Source organism: Mixophyes fleayi, chromosome 1 (genome assembly GCF_038048845.1).
Source record: "Mixophyes fleayi isolate aMixFle1 chromosome 1, aMixFle1.hap1, whole genome shotgun sequence".
NCBI classification, from domain to species: domain Eukaryota; kingdom Metazoa; phylum Chordata; class Amphibia; order Anura; family Limnodynastidae; genus Mixophyes; species Mixophyes fleayi.
In genome coordinates this window covers 108,936,246-108,952,920 of record NC_134402.1, presented here as the reverse complement: position 1 = coordinate 108,952,920, position 16,675 = coordinate 108,936,246, and the positions used below count along the sequence as shown (strand labels likewise).

Sequence of the window (16,675 nt, the reverse complement as noted above, 5' to 3'; positions counted from 1 at the left end):
GAGGTTTGAGTACACAAGCTACATTCAGCATTTATCAATGCAGTAGATTTAGATTATGTCTGGCATTGTCCAATTGGCTGTATCAGCAGCCAATCAATGCAGCTGATAAACTCTGTTTCACACTTTACCAGGATTTTAGGATTGGATAAGCAGCATTTACTGAGTTAGGTGAATAACATCCAAAAAAAAAAAAAGTGCAGGGGTTTCAGTAATCGAAGCCCGCTATGTTCTGGTAGTTAAGGTGGGAGTGGGACTTCATTGACCAACAAATGCACATTTGTGTCTATTACCTATGGAGATCTATTACACTGAATTCCAATATTTCTATTATTCATATTCTTTAAATAAAGGCACTCAGAATAACTGAAGCAATGGGTTCCTGGTGTGTTTAAGGTATAACACCCCATAGGATGACTATATTGAATTCAATCTCGGTCACATAGACTAAGTCCAAAAACAGACACACACTATGTACTCTAGGGCCACTATAAGTATGTTAAAGATGCACCCGACTGTTACTGACCATTCCTACTGGTGTCACCTGCCACCAGACAAGCGCTAATTTGCAAATGCCAACTGCGCAATTGTTGTAGGAGGATTCAACTGCCACTACCAGGCTCCTTCACCGGCACCTAGAACCGCTTACTTCTGGATAGCTGACACAGCTGCTGCAGCGTCTCTTTGCTGTGGGGTGTTTGGTACCTCCTGACTGCTTACTATGGATCAGTCCTGCTGGGTAGCGGGCAGAGCATTCACACAGATGCTGGGTTCAATACAGCTGGGTAACAGATTAAAGTGTAAGCTCTTATCTGTTGGACACAGGATACAGTAGGCAATGCTCAGGGGTCCTTACTAGGACCTTTACACACTATTTGGAGGTACTAGAGATCATACAGAAGTACAGATGGTAAACTACAGTTAAAATACAAAATACAGTTTTTTATATATTGTTTCTGATACACATTTTGGCAGGAGGTAGCCCAGCCCCCTGATCCTATCTGGAACCACAAAGTCTGAGATATTACATCAGATGTTTAGCATCAGGATGTAATATATTCCCTGAACTTGGCTTTAACAAAATATAAGTTGGTTTTTTGTTTTTTTTTTCTTCAAAATATAAGTTTTAACAAAATTGACATCAATCTGTGATTTTCCTAAATGACTTGCTGTTACATTATGCAAATAGTCCCCTATGTTTTTAATTGGACAGAATACACAGTATAGATGGGCAACAACCCGATGATGTGTATTCAGGCTAAAAAGATGTGTTGGTCATTCACAGATGAAAGGTTTAAATAGTATGGGATTTATTTTCTTCCGGCGTTACAAAAACACATTTCTTCCACCATGACATATGACTTTAGAAATTAATACATTTCCAATACAAAAATTGGTACATTTGCAATGATATACACACACACACTGCACCACAAATAAAAATACACTTGTACAATAATTTATTTTTGGTGATCCAGCCACAAACTGTTGTACCTATATGCCAGATTATTAATTTAGGGGACAACACATTGCATTCTGGGTCCGCTTTTAGTTCTAAGCATCAAAAGCAAAGGCTAAATGACTAACATTAGGATGGTCTATTAAATGGCACACAAATATCGAAAAATTATTTTAAATATAGGATACAGTGTGTTCTTAATGGTAAAACAAATAAAATAAACATTCATATGTTTCTATGTTTTGTTCATCTGGAATCACAGATCTAAGTAAAGATCTAACATAAATTGAGAAACTAGCAACGTTCATACCTAGGCTGTAAATAACAGTATCTGTTAATCAGTGATAATACAAAGTACTTGTTTTTGCTGAATAATGAAAGATTTCAGGCCATTCAGAATGAGTGAGAGATGCAAAACAGCTGCAACTTCAATAATGCTATAAAAATAATCATCATTTATTTATATAGCGCCACTAATTCCGCAGCGCTGTACGGAGAACTCGGTCACATCAGTCCCTGCCCCATTGGAGCTTACAGTCTAAATTCCTTAATATAGACACACACTCAAACACAGACAGAGAGGGAGAGACTAGGGTCAATTTTTTTTATATTTTTTTATAGAAGCCAATTAACCTACTAGTATGTTTTTGGAGTGTGGGAGGAAACCGGAGCACCTGGAGGAAACCCACGCAAACACAGGGAGAACATACAAACTCCACACAGATAAGGCCATGGTCGGGAATCGAACTCATGACCCCAGTGCTGTGAGGCAGAAGTGCTAACCACTAGGCCACTGTGCTGCCCCAATGGAGACATATGTACAAAATACTCACCACAAAATATCGGTCAGCTCTAAAAGCTATATTTTAACATAAAATAAGGTTACACAGTTATAATGGTGTCTCCTTCTGTGATTACCCATGTTAAACAAATTATATTTCTAGTAGAACAGATGATGTGTTTTATGTTAGCAAATATAATTTTAACGACTGTTTGTGGGTCATTCTTAACTAATATGAGGTAAAAAGATTAATCATCTATGTAATATCTGTCTTTTTTTTTCATAGGCATGGAAGCGGAGATGGTTCATCCTTCGCAGTGGTCGTCTAACTGGAGATCCCGATGTGCTAGAATACTATAAGAATGACCATGCAAAGAAGCCTATTCGCATTATTGACTTGAACCTGTGTGAACAAGTTGATGCTGGACTGGTATTCCCAAAGAAAGAATTTGAACATAGTTATATTTTTGATATAAAAACCATTGACAGAATCTTTTATTTGGTGGCTGAAAGTGAAGAGGAAATGAATAAGTGGGTTCGACACATATGTGACATCTGTGGATTCAATCCCACTGAAGAAGGTAAGACTCTCTAGAACTGCGTCTGGTGGCTATTTAACGATGACTGCACCACCAATTGAATTGCCTTTAGGAGGCACACGGTGTGCACTGAAAAACAGTAAAACTCCAAAAAATCATTTGGGAGTAATCTGGTTTTCATCTGCAAACCAAGTAGAAAGTGACTTACAAAGGCTAGAAAAACAAATGTAGCACAGATTTAATTTTGGAATGATGTGCAAAATTTAGTGTGTGCCAGGTTTCAACAAATTGTCAACATTGTATATAGATAATATAACTTATATTATGACAGGCAATAGGTGGCCCTACAGACGCTTTTGAGCCTTTTATATGTGGCTCCCAGCTCCTTCCTGTTTTGCGTTCAGATTTGTTTCTTATAGCTTGTTAAATTTGTTTCTTACATTAAAACGCCTGCTTATATGTTACAGATGAGTGTCTTTCTTGAGTTAAATTTATGTTTAATTACGGAAAATAAAGGATCATGGATGGCCATTTTGAAGGTTAGAGGCCCACACGGCCTCTAAAGTGTGCCAGGTTGTTCATCACTAATTTAGATTATATGTTACTATATGTTCTTATTACTATAGACAACGAAGATGCCTTTTTAAAGGTAAAATACAGATTTTCCAAGTGCAAAACCATATCACTCCAAATGTGCATTAACAGAGCGCTGAGATACTGATTTATTTAATGAAACAATAACAAATCTACCATTTTCTTTGAACAAATTTTGTTAGAAGTCCCAAATACAATTAAGCGGCTCTGACATAATATAAACATTGTTTTGAATTTTAAAAAAAACAAAAAAAACGCAAGAGCTAAAAAAAAATAATGGAATTCCCAAGTAAAATCACAAAAACAATATACTTTTTAAATGTGTAAAACTTTCAAGTGTTCCACTAAAAGAGCAGCAAAAATAAATGTACAATAAAGAGTAATAGTAATTGAATTTATATTCTAGGAATGTAATGCATTGAATACTATGTGCTGTTAAAGCTTATGACTGCCATAGTATTTCTGGTGCTAGAAATTTGCAGTCACACACAAGCACCTGTTTGACTCAAGTTTAATATATACTTTTCTGTGCATTCCTTTATTGCTTCATATTTAAAAATGTTGCAGAAACAGGTCTGTCTCATCATGAACAACTGATTATCGTATTTCTTCTAGTTCATGATGCGCTATTTTTTTTTATTTATTTTTTTAAACTATGCCTTCCCCCAGCCATTCAGTCACTCTCACAGCCTTTTAGAATTGCTTCTATCTGTGATGTTTTCAATGTTCGTTGTTCATACTGAGGGCAAAAGATTTGAGAGAAGACCAGTGCTACTGACAAACTGTAGTATTTTCAAAGTAAGGAAGCTCAAAGTTAACAAAAGAAAATATATGGCAATGGACACTAAAGGGATAATGTTTTTTTGTTGTTGTTTCACTCACAAGCTGTGTAGGGTAGGACTTCCATTATATCATGAATAGTTATGTCTTGATTATTCAGAAATATCCAAAAGCGCATGGTCCACCAGCAGCAAATAGGGATGTCTGCTTAAAGGCATTATTTTTTTTTTAAAACTATTTGCAGAGAAACATTGAAGCTTAAAAACTACTAGTTTGATGCATCTGCTAATGTTTTGTGCTGAACTGGTCATACTGGTGTTTTTTGTGTGATCTATATAGAACACTTTAGTGTAACAGATTATTCTACTCCTCCTTAGGATATGTGAATGCATCGTGTTGGTGCTTTCAGGCAGGGTTATTTATGAACTGGAAAAATATGCCTGCAGAGTACATTTAATTTTGGGCAAATGTGCCCATTTATCTGCCCCAGATATATACAAGGGTGGGTGTCAACATTTCAATTTTAGGTACTGCATATAGAAAATAACTCTCTGCCGACCTTTATAAGATTCGGAGTCTGGAGGCTGTAAATATAAAGGCAATTCAAAGCCTGGCCTACTATCACTTTAGGACCACCATCTTCCTGATAGTAGGCAGATCATTCTGTGCTTCTGACAGTGGTCTAAGAAAGCCATTTCCCTTTCTCTTGTATCTCTGCTGCGAGAACAATTCTTACACTGAACAGTGACTTTTGCTTTAGAATTGCAGCAAGACAAAACTTTAGTAAATGGCATTCATTTATTATGAACGATCGGATATTGGGACAAGAATAGATAAAATGTTGCCTTTGAGACACTTGAGTAAATATAGAATTACAGAACATTTTTCATAATTTTTCTTGACCACTTCCTTCTGCAATATTAGAGTATTTGTGATTTTTAACTATTTTACAATGCCGTTAATGTACATACCACACAATTTATGAATATTTATGAATGTGCAGTTGGTTCCAGTTTCAGAACTACTTGTATTTAGCAAAAGCATATATCCAAACTGCTACATACAATCATCATTCAGTATTGTCTTTCTAAGAAATAAGTTATTCCCCATAGTAGATTGAAGAGGTCTCCTCCAAGTTCTGTTCACTGAAATCTTTTAAATTTGGAAAGTGTTTTCTTGATGTAGACAGAAAGGCAGGTGAAATAGGACCAATCTCTGGAAATCCAAATCACATTTTTTTACATATAAGAGATTTCAAGTATTGATAAATATACTGTATATCATTCAACTTGCAGTTCAGTTTTTATGGCAAGTAATGGTGTTTGTTTTAATTTTTGCAAGATTAATGTCAACTTTCCCCATAAACCCTGTGCAATCAGAAGATATGGACATGAATGAATAGTGAACGTGTTTCGTCTTTACTATGTTTTCATAATACTTGGCCTAAAAAGAGAAGGTTGAGACATGGCTTTACTTGACAAAGATGTTTGGGTCCAGTGATTTATTATTTATTTATTTTTTTAAAGGATAGTTCTGATATTGAAGTATTGTGATCTAGAAAATATACATGTCTCTAAACTGCACTGCACATATTTGTGGATTGCTAGGATGATATGGGCAGTACATTCTAATAATGGACTTGTTAGGCTGCGCTAATGATCATATGCGTGTAATCATCCACATTGTTCGATTTTTAGCTCTTCATTTTCATCTCAACTCATTATTGTCTGAAAAAACAAGATGAACTACATAATCAGTATTTCTGGTAGGGGCTGTCCTCTTGGGATTTATTAACCAGGAAATTAATATTAAAACGCCCAAGGTAATGGTCTGAGCAAATAGCCAGGCCCATAGAAGGGTCTCTGAGGGGGTCTTATTGCATAATTTTATGTTCTAGACTTTGAAGTACAGGCTATGCATAGTATAGAAGAGATATTGACCAAATTCTTCAACCCACTCATGAAAGTGTCAGGGAATGAGGTATTAGGCAAGCCGATGAATTTGTATAGGAACAGTGTGTTTTTTTTGTTTTTCCTGGATAACTGTATTCTCTGAGGCTGTGAAATGAGCAGTATTTTTTTGTATTTTTTTTAATCCTATTTTTGCAGATAGTTGTGTAGCCAACAGGGCTCTGAGGCTCAGTGTATTTAAAGCAGATTACTAAACCCCCTCTATTACAACCCTGTCTAAAGAAGTGGATCACTAAAAACATGACTTGCGTTTTCCTGTAGGAATTGTCTGATTAGGATTTAAAGTGCAGGCAAGTTTGTTTTTTTGTTTTTTTTTTACTTTGGTCCTCTCCAATCCCCTGGGTTTAACTTCCCACAGTCAGAGCAGATAAGCAAGATGCATATGAGTCAACTGTGGTATGGGAGACGGGGATATTTTTTTCTACCTCTGTACAACTCTAGAAAGCTTTGCGATGGAAATTGGGGATCGATAGAGGCATTAAATCTAGGTGACAGAAGACTATAAAATATATTTGAGCAGAATTGAAGTAGTTAATGGAGCTGAGAGCATTACAGTGGATGAATGCTTTATGCATCAGTGAGGGATGAGAGGTGTGACAGAGCAGTCTTTAAAGAGGTATAAAATCCTTTCAATTATACCTGTGAAGATCCTTTTGAAGTATAGGTTGTCTGATTGCAGAGCAGTGATCTTGCATGGGATGTATTTGAATTCTTTCCATTTAAAATTGCACAGGTGTCTTTTTATCCCAGTAACATGATTAACAGATAGAGTAATCTCTTCCAACTCCAGCTATAAAGTAGGAGAGTTAGTAGAAGCAAAGTCTGCGTGTTGATTTCTCAAATACCTGGTTATGCTTTTCTGTTGTGGTTATCTACACAGGGGAATGATGAGTAACATTATACCAATGTGTATTTCTGTTCAAGGGAAGAGTCTATTGGTTATGAGCTAATGCAGGCATGTCCTGGTTACAGAATATTGACATTCTATGTATGACATATTTATGGTAGCATTCTGTTAAATTAACCTGTTTTTCTATAGAAGTGCCAAATCTGACTACATCCTGGCTGTTTTTTTTTTTTGTTTTTTTTTTTTTTTATCAATCTGACGCTGAAAATGTCGTCGGTCAGAAATGTGGACCGGTTCTGTGTGTCTACATGGTTAAAATGGCGACATTCCATCAACATTTATTGTGACTTTCAACAGGTAGTAAAGTTGACCGTCACAATGATGACATCCAATCGCCAATGTCAGCGCCAGCTGGCGGATCCACTGGCACATCAATACAGCCACTTGACCCGCCAGCATAGAACCGTAAGAAACAAAACATCAATGCATAAAAAAAACAGCTTAAACCTAGTGCTGATACTATCAAAATTGGGGGACAGAAAGCGTTGGTTCCCCCCGATTGTTACTATTACCATCGCTAGGCTTTGCCATCTGGGGCTGGTGGCACTATGGTGGGCTAACCCCTGCGATAACGACAACCAATCTCAGGCTGCTCAGCACAGGGCTGGATTCTGTAGGGAGATGGGGTAGGCAAAAAAAACAAACCAACACCGCTCCCCCACCCACACATTCCAAGGAGTATCCATCTGAAAGCACTTGGGTTCTTCCCAGACCCCTGGACAGTCGGTGTGTGGGGTAAGCACCGGCTGCCAGGGCATGCTGGAACTTGGGGAACCACATGATGCTTGTTCATAACATTATATCCTAGGATCTGGCAGCTTGACAAACAGCCTAGTGCTGGCAGCTTGACACACAGCCTAGTGCTGGTAATAGTAATATATGGGGGGGACCCCACGATTTTTGTCCCCCCGACTTTGCTAGTACCAACCCAGGCTGGCAGCACTAGGGTTGAGATGGGCCTTTTTTGGGGGGGGGGGGCGGCACCATGGGTTTTTTATTATGTCTGTTTAGTGACAACGGACCTTTACATTGCCATTTGAATGTTGACATTGGGACTCTGCTTTACTACCTGTTGACAGTCACAATGTCGACATTTTTAACCACATACACACTGAACCTGTAAGCATTTCAGGTTGTCCACATTTTGGGGTCATCAGTCTGACTGTCCACAGGTTCAGCGTCGGCAGGTCGTACCCAACCTAAGGCAGCTGTCTTGGACAAATTCTGGGGAAACAAACAGAAGAATCTGCCTTTTATTTTTATTTCAAGTATATAGGCTACGTTTGAGATGATGTACTTATGTTAAATATCTTATTTTTTAAAGCTTTTTCTTTATGTTGCAAAATGGCTTACATCAAGTGTATACATATGTAACAAACAGTGCATTTTAAGTTAATAATGGCCTTGACACCTTTACTTGAACATTGGTATATGCTTAAAATAAGCCTTTGTGCGCATATATTTTTCTTTGTCTGCAACCACTATTGTCGCATATAAAGCAAACAGCCAGGTGCTGACAGGCTACAATTAAAGTAACATTTTATGTGCATTTTTTTTTTTTTTTCTATTTTTTTTTTTTTTTATTGGATATTTATTGTGGTATGTTTTAGTTGCTCTTTAAATCCCATCAGGACCATGATGGTCAATCTGATATGGCCACATTATCCCTTAATTGCAAGAATTAAAAACCAGCCACGAAACGACCTTTGCACCCCCACATCACTTATCACCAAATGCCCATAAATGCCTCACTGGCTTCAAAATTGCACCACATGTCACTCTGACCCCCCCCCCCCCCCACCCCACACAGATACACTTGCAACAAAATGCCCCTGCAAGCACTTAGACCCACACTTGACATAAAGTGCCCCCAACATGTCCACAGATCACACATTTACTCATAAACTCTCCAGCATGCCACTCAGACCGCCCTACAGTTATAATAATTACTAACCATTCTTTATTTATATAGCACCTCTCCATTTCCTACTCGATGTCAGTCCTTTGGAATAAGTTGTCCCATATTCAGCAGCATAGAGTGTAGGAAAAAAAGGTTGCCACCACGGAAGGTATATAGTGTGACTCCTCCTTGTATAGCTTGTCTTTTTCCTGTCTCTTTATAGCTGACTACGGCAGTGTAAGTGTAGGGATTGTTTATTTTTGTTTTTTCCTCTGAGCGGGGATTACCTATGCTTTGCCAGACAAATTGCGGTGTCCCAACGCTGGGATTCCTAGACCTCCATCCCACCATCTCTGAAGTGAATGTAGTGGATGGGTTCCGGCGGCATGAGGGGGACTGCAGCTTTGCGTCACGGGCCAGTGTGAACAGAGTACCTGAGGTCATAAGACATCAGTTTAACCGCGTTATTAGCATTTATGGAATTGTGTCCCTCCCACGATTCTTGCACAGCCCTCAGCAGGGATCTGGAAACAGCCACAGAGAAGACTAAAGACATCCGTTCTAGGTAACCCCTAGCTGGGGGTGTTTTTTTCTTCAAATATAGCTAAGTTGGTTATAAATCCTTATACATTACTACTCTTTCTGTACTCTTGTAGAGCCTGTAGAGGAGAAGACTAGTAAATCTCATTACAGCATATGGGGAGCCTGTGATAAGTATCCAGTGATTATAAAAGAAGCCTTATGTACAAATTGTATTCTACAGAGAGGATACATTGTAAGCCCCAGATCAATTTAAAGAATTAATTTAACTATGAGAATCTTGGGCCTCACCAACCTTACAGGATATAATTTTTTTTTTTTATTTTTTTTTTTGAATCACCGGTTCAGATTATTTATAGTACATATGGGCAGCACGGTGGCAAAGTGGTTAGCACTTCTGCCTCACAGTGCTGGGGTCATGAGTTCAATTCCCGACCATGGCCTTATCTGTGTGGAGTTTGTATGTTCTCCCCATGTTTGCGTGGGTTTCCTCTCACACTCCAAAAACATACTGGTAGGTTAATTGGCTGCTATCAAAATTGACCCTAGTCTCTTGCGCGTAAGCTCCAATGGGGCAGGGACTGATGTGAATGAATTCTCTGTACAGCGCTGTGTAATCAGTGGCGCTATATAAATAAATGGTGATGATAGAGTGATTTAATGAAATCTTAAAGATTGGGAACATTTGGAAAAAACAACAAAGGTAAACAGATTGGACAGAATGTAGCCTCTTTCTATTACAGAGGTACCACTTTTGTTGCCCCAGTTCCTTTCTAGATAGTTAGAATCACCCATGAGGAGGGCAGAATTTTTCCCTGCCAACCTTTCATTGTGTAGTAGTAATTTGTCTTTCCATACAATTGCTTATGCTAGGGTGGCTTATTAAAAAAAAACAATTTGTGCATTTCTGGTGCATCTCTTCTTCTCTGCACTCCTCACCCTCCCCGTGTATTCTTCTCTATCCAGGGACTCTACATCTGGAAAAGTCTTAAACAGGTTTCTACATAGAGATAATTCCTCTTCCTTTATTCATTCTTTTCCTCCCTAAACATGTTATATCCTTCCAAATTTACTGTCCATTCTTGACTTTCAAATACTACCCACCATTACGCTTCCTCTTGTGTAGGACAACTAGTGTGCACACTAAATGGGAGTGTGATTTACATAGTGTTGGGGGAGTGCCATGTTTCAAAAGTGCTTGGCCGCCCGAAAAAACATCCTGTCCTCCTTGAATCACTATGCTGGGCGGGGACATTCCTCCCAACTTCCCGGAAGCAGATCAAAATGTGCCAACCTCAAATCGGGACCGTTGGAAGGAATGCTTTCATCCAGCCAAATTTCAGCTACGCTCTCAAACTCATAATTTACCTCAACATTATGGGGCAGATTCAGTTCGCAAAAAATACGCATAAAGTGTCTTTGGAATACTCGAGGAGACACTTTGCTCATATATTTTTTTGTGTGAAATATCTGCTGATTTTTTTTTCCGCACACGGTGGGCCTGAGTCATTAAGGCAAAAAATGGGTAAATGTTCTCTGGTACAAACCATGTTACAATACAAGGGGTGCAAAATAGTTTATTATTTTGTGCATAGGTTAAATACTGGCTGTTTTTTCATCTAGCACACAAATACTTAATAGCTTTATTACTACACTGAAATTTAAAGTTGACCTAGGACATGCCCTACCCCAACTATAAATCTGTCCCCACATTTTAAATTTACCCCCCCCTCCAATGCAACATAGTTTTGCCCAGGTGCAAATGTTACTCCTTTTTTATGCTTTGCTCTCCTTAATGACTCAGGCCCGGTGTGTGCAAAATTGAGCGTATATATTTGCTGCACTACTGGTAAAAATGCGCAGCCGCGATGCTCTTGGTGACTTTGCGACTAATTGAATCTCCCCCTAGAAATGTGTTCTATGTACTCTATTTTAAGAAGCAAAAGTATTGAACAGTCGCTTTGCACTTGGAAATATTTGTTTATTGAATGGGTAACTAAATTAAAAAACAAAACAAAATACCAGTCTGTGATCCTGGTCATGTAAGGAACAATATTTGTGAAAGGTCACTAATAATTTTTCGTTTCCTGTTGACCACTAAGTAACTTGTAACGGTCTTTGTTTTAAAAGCATATGCACATATATTTTCTTTTACTGGAATACTATCTGTCAATTCTTTAGTCTCCTTTTTATGCTGCTCAACCAATCTCCTATTCTCATCACCTGTTCTGCACTTTTAAGTAATTCTTAATTCAGCAACTGACGTATGGAAACAAATGGGAGCACAGTCAATGGGAAAAGATAATGAGGTCTAATTGTTAGGCGCATGTTTGTTGTAGGTTGTATATGTTTAAAGACCATCTACCAATTGTATTATTGCACAAGGCTCATTAAGAAGTCTTTATTGGTAATCTATATAAAATGTTTGCTGCCGTCATAAACTGAATGACAAGGGACTAAACTTTCTCAAAAGGAGGTCTATTGTTCTAGAGCACGTTTTGGCTACACACAGTGGAGGTAGGCATTTTACTGCAATCCATTCACTAAGAAATAATGCGTCGCTGAGGCATTCTATATGTTACTGAACATGTTTAGAGTGGAAAAGCAAAGGCAAACCATATTTATACAGAAATAAGCTGTTCTTTTTTTAACAAACGCAGTAATTGAGAAAATGGAAATTACATTCCTATCTTGCAGAATGTCCTACAAACATCCAAGTATAACTCAGTGCAAGCAAACTACTTGTCTGTACAAGCCATCAATGGGAACTTTTCTGTTACATTTTTTTTTTTTTTAATTTCCTCTTGCAGATGTTAAACCTCATGGCGTTCCTGTGCAGGCCCCCATTGAGATTCCCATGGCTGCAGGTTCAGAGCTCAACATTCATGCAGCATCACACCATGGTCAACTCCCTCCACCCTACCAGCTCCTCAACACACCACCTTTAGAATCTGCACACAGCCAGGAAGATCCCCAGGACTATCTGCTGTTAATCAACTGCCAAAGCAGGAAACCAGAGCCATCAAGGTAAACGTTTCTCAATCTAAGGGTTAGGCAGGGAATGTTATCAGTTCTGCTGTGATCGGAGTGTGATCATTTATTATATTTCAGTTAAACTGGAGCAGTAATGGATTAACCCAATTGTCAGAGCAGCCGGGCAGCACACTGCCCCGATCGCGCCCACCCCTGGATCCGCCACTGATTACCAGTCTGTTGTACATTAACCTTACTGTATTGTTATAAATTACAATTCGGTGTCTGCAATAATGAGCACCCCTGAGTGACCATGTGAAGCTTTTAAAACACAATTTATATTTTCATTCAGTGGTGTAGCACATTGGTTCTCAAATTCTGTTCTCTGTCAAGAATACAGTGCAGTTTCTTTTTCAGCTGTCATAAGAAAAATCTATTCCTGTGCAACTGTTTGGTTCACAGTTATTAAAAATGAAGCCCGAGGGTAGCCTGTGAAGGAATACTGTCATAAAAGAAATAAAATGCAGTGAACTGTAATAAATGTTTTAGTCTTTCTGTCCTTCAGCCAGCCACACATTCTGATATACCTCATCAAGCCGTAGTTTGATCAGGCTGATTGATTTGGTTTTAGCCACTGACCATGCCATGGATGTAAACAAAATTTGCACAGATTACTACTACCGATCCAATATTTAGGGATGTTTGTTCCAACAATGTCTTGGTATAAATGGGAATGTGTCTGTGTTTTTGTATCTGTAGTAAATGTGTTCTCATCAAATCAATGTTCAACGTATAAATGTTACTTCGTTTTAATGGTAAGACCCTCTACTGTGATACACCTAAAATATTGTCAATATGTCTGTTTTGCTTTCTGTTATAACTCTGCTCTGTTAGGTGTTGATATCCACTAAGCAGTGTTTCTTGCCAGTAGCCTACTATAGAAAAAGATTTAACATTATCTGCTTTTCCACACTCATGGCTTGTAAGAAATGTGTTTCAGTGCAGCATATTGCACATAATTCAGTTAACTGGGGAAAAATGTATCGTAAACTACTTTTGCCGCAGACAGTGTTTGCAGAATACGCAGTTAGAACATTCTATGTCTGTGTTGTGTGAACCACAGAGTACCAGAGTTGAGGACCGCTGCTATAGTGCACAAATCTCTTGCCGCTGCAGCTCTGTCTGAAGTTAGTTCGTCTCTTGCATCAGATGAGGAATATCTACTACTTGAAGATTTTGAGAGTAAAAAGACCTCTTGGCAGTGAGTGTGAGGTTGCTGTAATGAGAAGTGCACCCTGCATGTGTATTGCGATTCACCCAGTTGTGCATTTTGGATTGAAATGTGACTGACATTTGCTCTGCAGACTTAACAGATTATATCATGAATGTATGACCTCCAGCAGTGCTCCGGTTACTGAACTGCATCACCCTTTATGTTCTCCCAGGGATTAGATGTATAACTCACAATTTTTACATTTGTTGTTCTTAAATGGACATGAAGATAGCCTCATATTTGATAATCTACTGTTTCACACTTTTTCCTTTTAACAATGTCATTTTTTATTTTTTTTCCCCAAAAGAATAATTACTTCCCAAAGATAATCATTAATTACAACATTACATGTTTTATAGTAACGTTGGTTCACTAGTCGGTGACAGGGATAGGTCCTTGTGATGTGAGAATATTGGGAGACCTAGCTTGGTAATCATTAAACTGCGCAGTTTCACTTTAAAAGACTAACATGTGTAGTGGTTCATTTTCTGAATGATGCACTTCTAACATTGTATATTAATCATATCAATTCTTTTTCTGATGTGCGTCTCCTTAAAGGAGAAATATAAAGGTACTCCTGTCATTGTGTTGTAGTCCTCCATCTTTATAGAAAAATGATTAAAGTGTACCCAGAGGCACAGGAGCCAGCCACTAACCATGTCTCTGCATGGCATTTGTCAGTCATATGGGGGGCAAGGGGGACCTTGAGCACCTCCAATCCATTAAAAAAATAAGTTGGCTCCTATGCCCAGAGGTGTTGCTAGGATACTTTGTGCCCCGGGCACACTTTTATAATTTTGCTCCTTCATGTACTGATGGCATAATAATCTTTAGACTAAACTCCTTTTCATCATGCTAAAAAAAATAATAATTGATCAGGCCCCCATTAAGCACAGGCCCCTGACTGACATAGAAGCAGTTTTTCACTGGTGCTTGGTTGCCTGTTTCCTTTGAAAAGTCACAAGAGAAAACCCTGGTGATTTTGCAGAGAATATATATGGAGAAATGGTGCATAAAAAGAATGTGACAACACACCTTTGGACTGTGTTTTGGGAGATGGCACATCAGAAAATAAGTGTGTATTTTTGCTTGTCATCTGAATTATATTTTTTATTTTTTTAACTAATGTGTTCATTATATTTTATTATATTGCTGTTTTGAATATTGTGCATGAAATGTTATCATTTTTCATAAAATGTCTAATTTCTATTCCTGTGTTCAGATCTCAGACGGATCCTTCAAAGTCGGTACCATCGGAAACAGACTGCAATGACAATGTTGCCACTCCTAAAGATTCCTCCACGCAAAAACATGCCTTAAATGGGTATTTCCAGCAAGCTAGTGTATATGACTCTCCATCCCGTACAGGCTCTTCTTCAGAATCTAGTTTTTACAACCTGCCGAGAAGCTACTCACAAGATATCATACCAAAAGCTGTGTCCCCTTCTGGTACAGATGTGGATATGGATCAGAGTGTTTTTAATTTGTCTGGAGCATCTTTGTTAGAATCACAGCTGAGGCAGTGTTTAATAAGCTATGACATTCCTCCTAGCTCGGGAAGCACTTATCAGATACCCAGGACAGTGCATGAAAACTCTTTGGGGCAATCTGTATCAAAATTAGAGACTATTGCAGATGTCCCCCCACCCAGACCACCAAAGCCTTCTTACTCTTCTGAACGGTCCCCGGCTGAACACAGTCTAAACCGCACAGCCTCGGAGACTGACAGCAGCTACTGTGTCCCCACAGGTGGAATTGCAGCATCGCGTAGTAATACAATTTCTAGCTTAGAGTTGAATAAATATAGGAAAGGTAAGTTTGGCTGTTTTTTTTGTTTTTGTTCTGTTTCATTATTTATTTTATCTTATGAGTGTATTAACACACCCCAAGACAAATAAATAAAACTTTGGTTGGTCAGTCTATCCAACAATTGTACAGTATGTGTGGCCCCATACTTGATCAAAATCCGATCATCAGGATTAAAAATCATATTGGATGATGGCCCCAGTAACGTGTAATTAGGTCTTCAACTGAAGTTTGGTATGTGCAGCCAATTTTTAATCCTATTGTATGCAAATGACTATATAATAATTGCAATCTGATTGGATTGGTGCCATTCCTTCCTCTACATGGGTGGCCAAAGACCTCACATTTTAAGTTTTAAGAAGAAGCTTGTGTGATAGAATCACTAATAATAATCACACATTTCTCCTTTTATCTACCAAAGGACAAATGAAGCACATTATGGACAGATTAAAACCATGTATGTGCAGTTTATTGATCTGTCAGTAAATTGGTATACCAGTGCACCCTAAACAAGTATAAATGATTTTCTAAGCAATGGCATGTAAAAAAAGGATATAATTACAGTTCACTCTCCCCTATAGTATATGAAAGTATTGTTTTTTCTGTTTTACTCTTTACAACATGACCAAATGTGAAATTCTATTTTTTTTTATTCCTGTAAAAAAAAAAAATCTTTTTTTTTTTTTTTTTTTTTTTTTACTATTCTAACAGAGGAAAAAGAGAAGAGAAACTCACTAGCTCTGTGTTCTGGTAAAAGGATGGTTGTTTATGTAAAATATGCCAAACAAGCATTCCTATAAGTAAGCAGTAGCTGAATTTACTTATGTATAATACATAGTGACACCTACACAACTACTCGCATGAAGACCACAGTTATTTACTATATTAACTGATCATTATTTCAACAAATAGACCTCGTCTGAACAAGTCTGTTTAAGGAAGGGGCTATCTTCAACAAGAAGGGCGATTCTTAAGAGTGACCAGAGCCGTCATTATAATAAAGCTTTGAGCTTTGAACTGAACACAATTTAATGCTGATAATCGGTGGGGAAAAAAGATCTAAGTGACTTGACCTAAACAGTACACTTTCTGCCAACCAGTCACTTTACTTAAACATTGACATTGTCCACAGTATTCGCAAGTGTAAGTGCTCCGT

At 38.1% G+C, this 16,675-nt stretch overlaps 1 protein-coding gene across 2 annotated transcripts in view; it reads left to right on the top strand.

The window, feature by feature from the left end:
• The window catches only part of GAB1 (GRB2 associated binding protein 1), an 82,267-nt gene that overhangs the window by 41,459 nt on the left and 24,133 nt on the right, over window positions 1-16,675 (top strand). For both annotated transcript variants that reach the window (XM_075199276.1, XM_075199268.1), the window contains exons 2-4: window positions 2,524-2,818; window positions 12,278-12,494; window positions 14,936-15,525. In XM_075199276.1, the coding sequence (XP_075055377.1) occupies window positions 2,524-2,818; window positions 12,278-12,494; window positions 14,936-15,525 (1,102 nt within the window). The remainder of the gene's footprint in view (window positions 1-2,523; window positions 2,819-12,277; window positions 12,495-14,935; window positions 15,526-16,675) is intronic.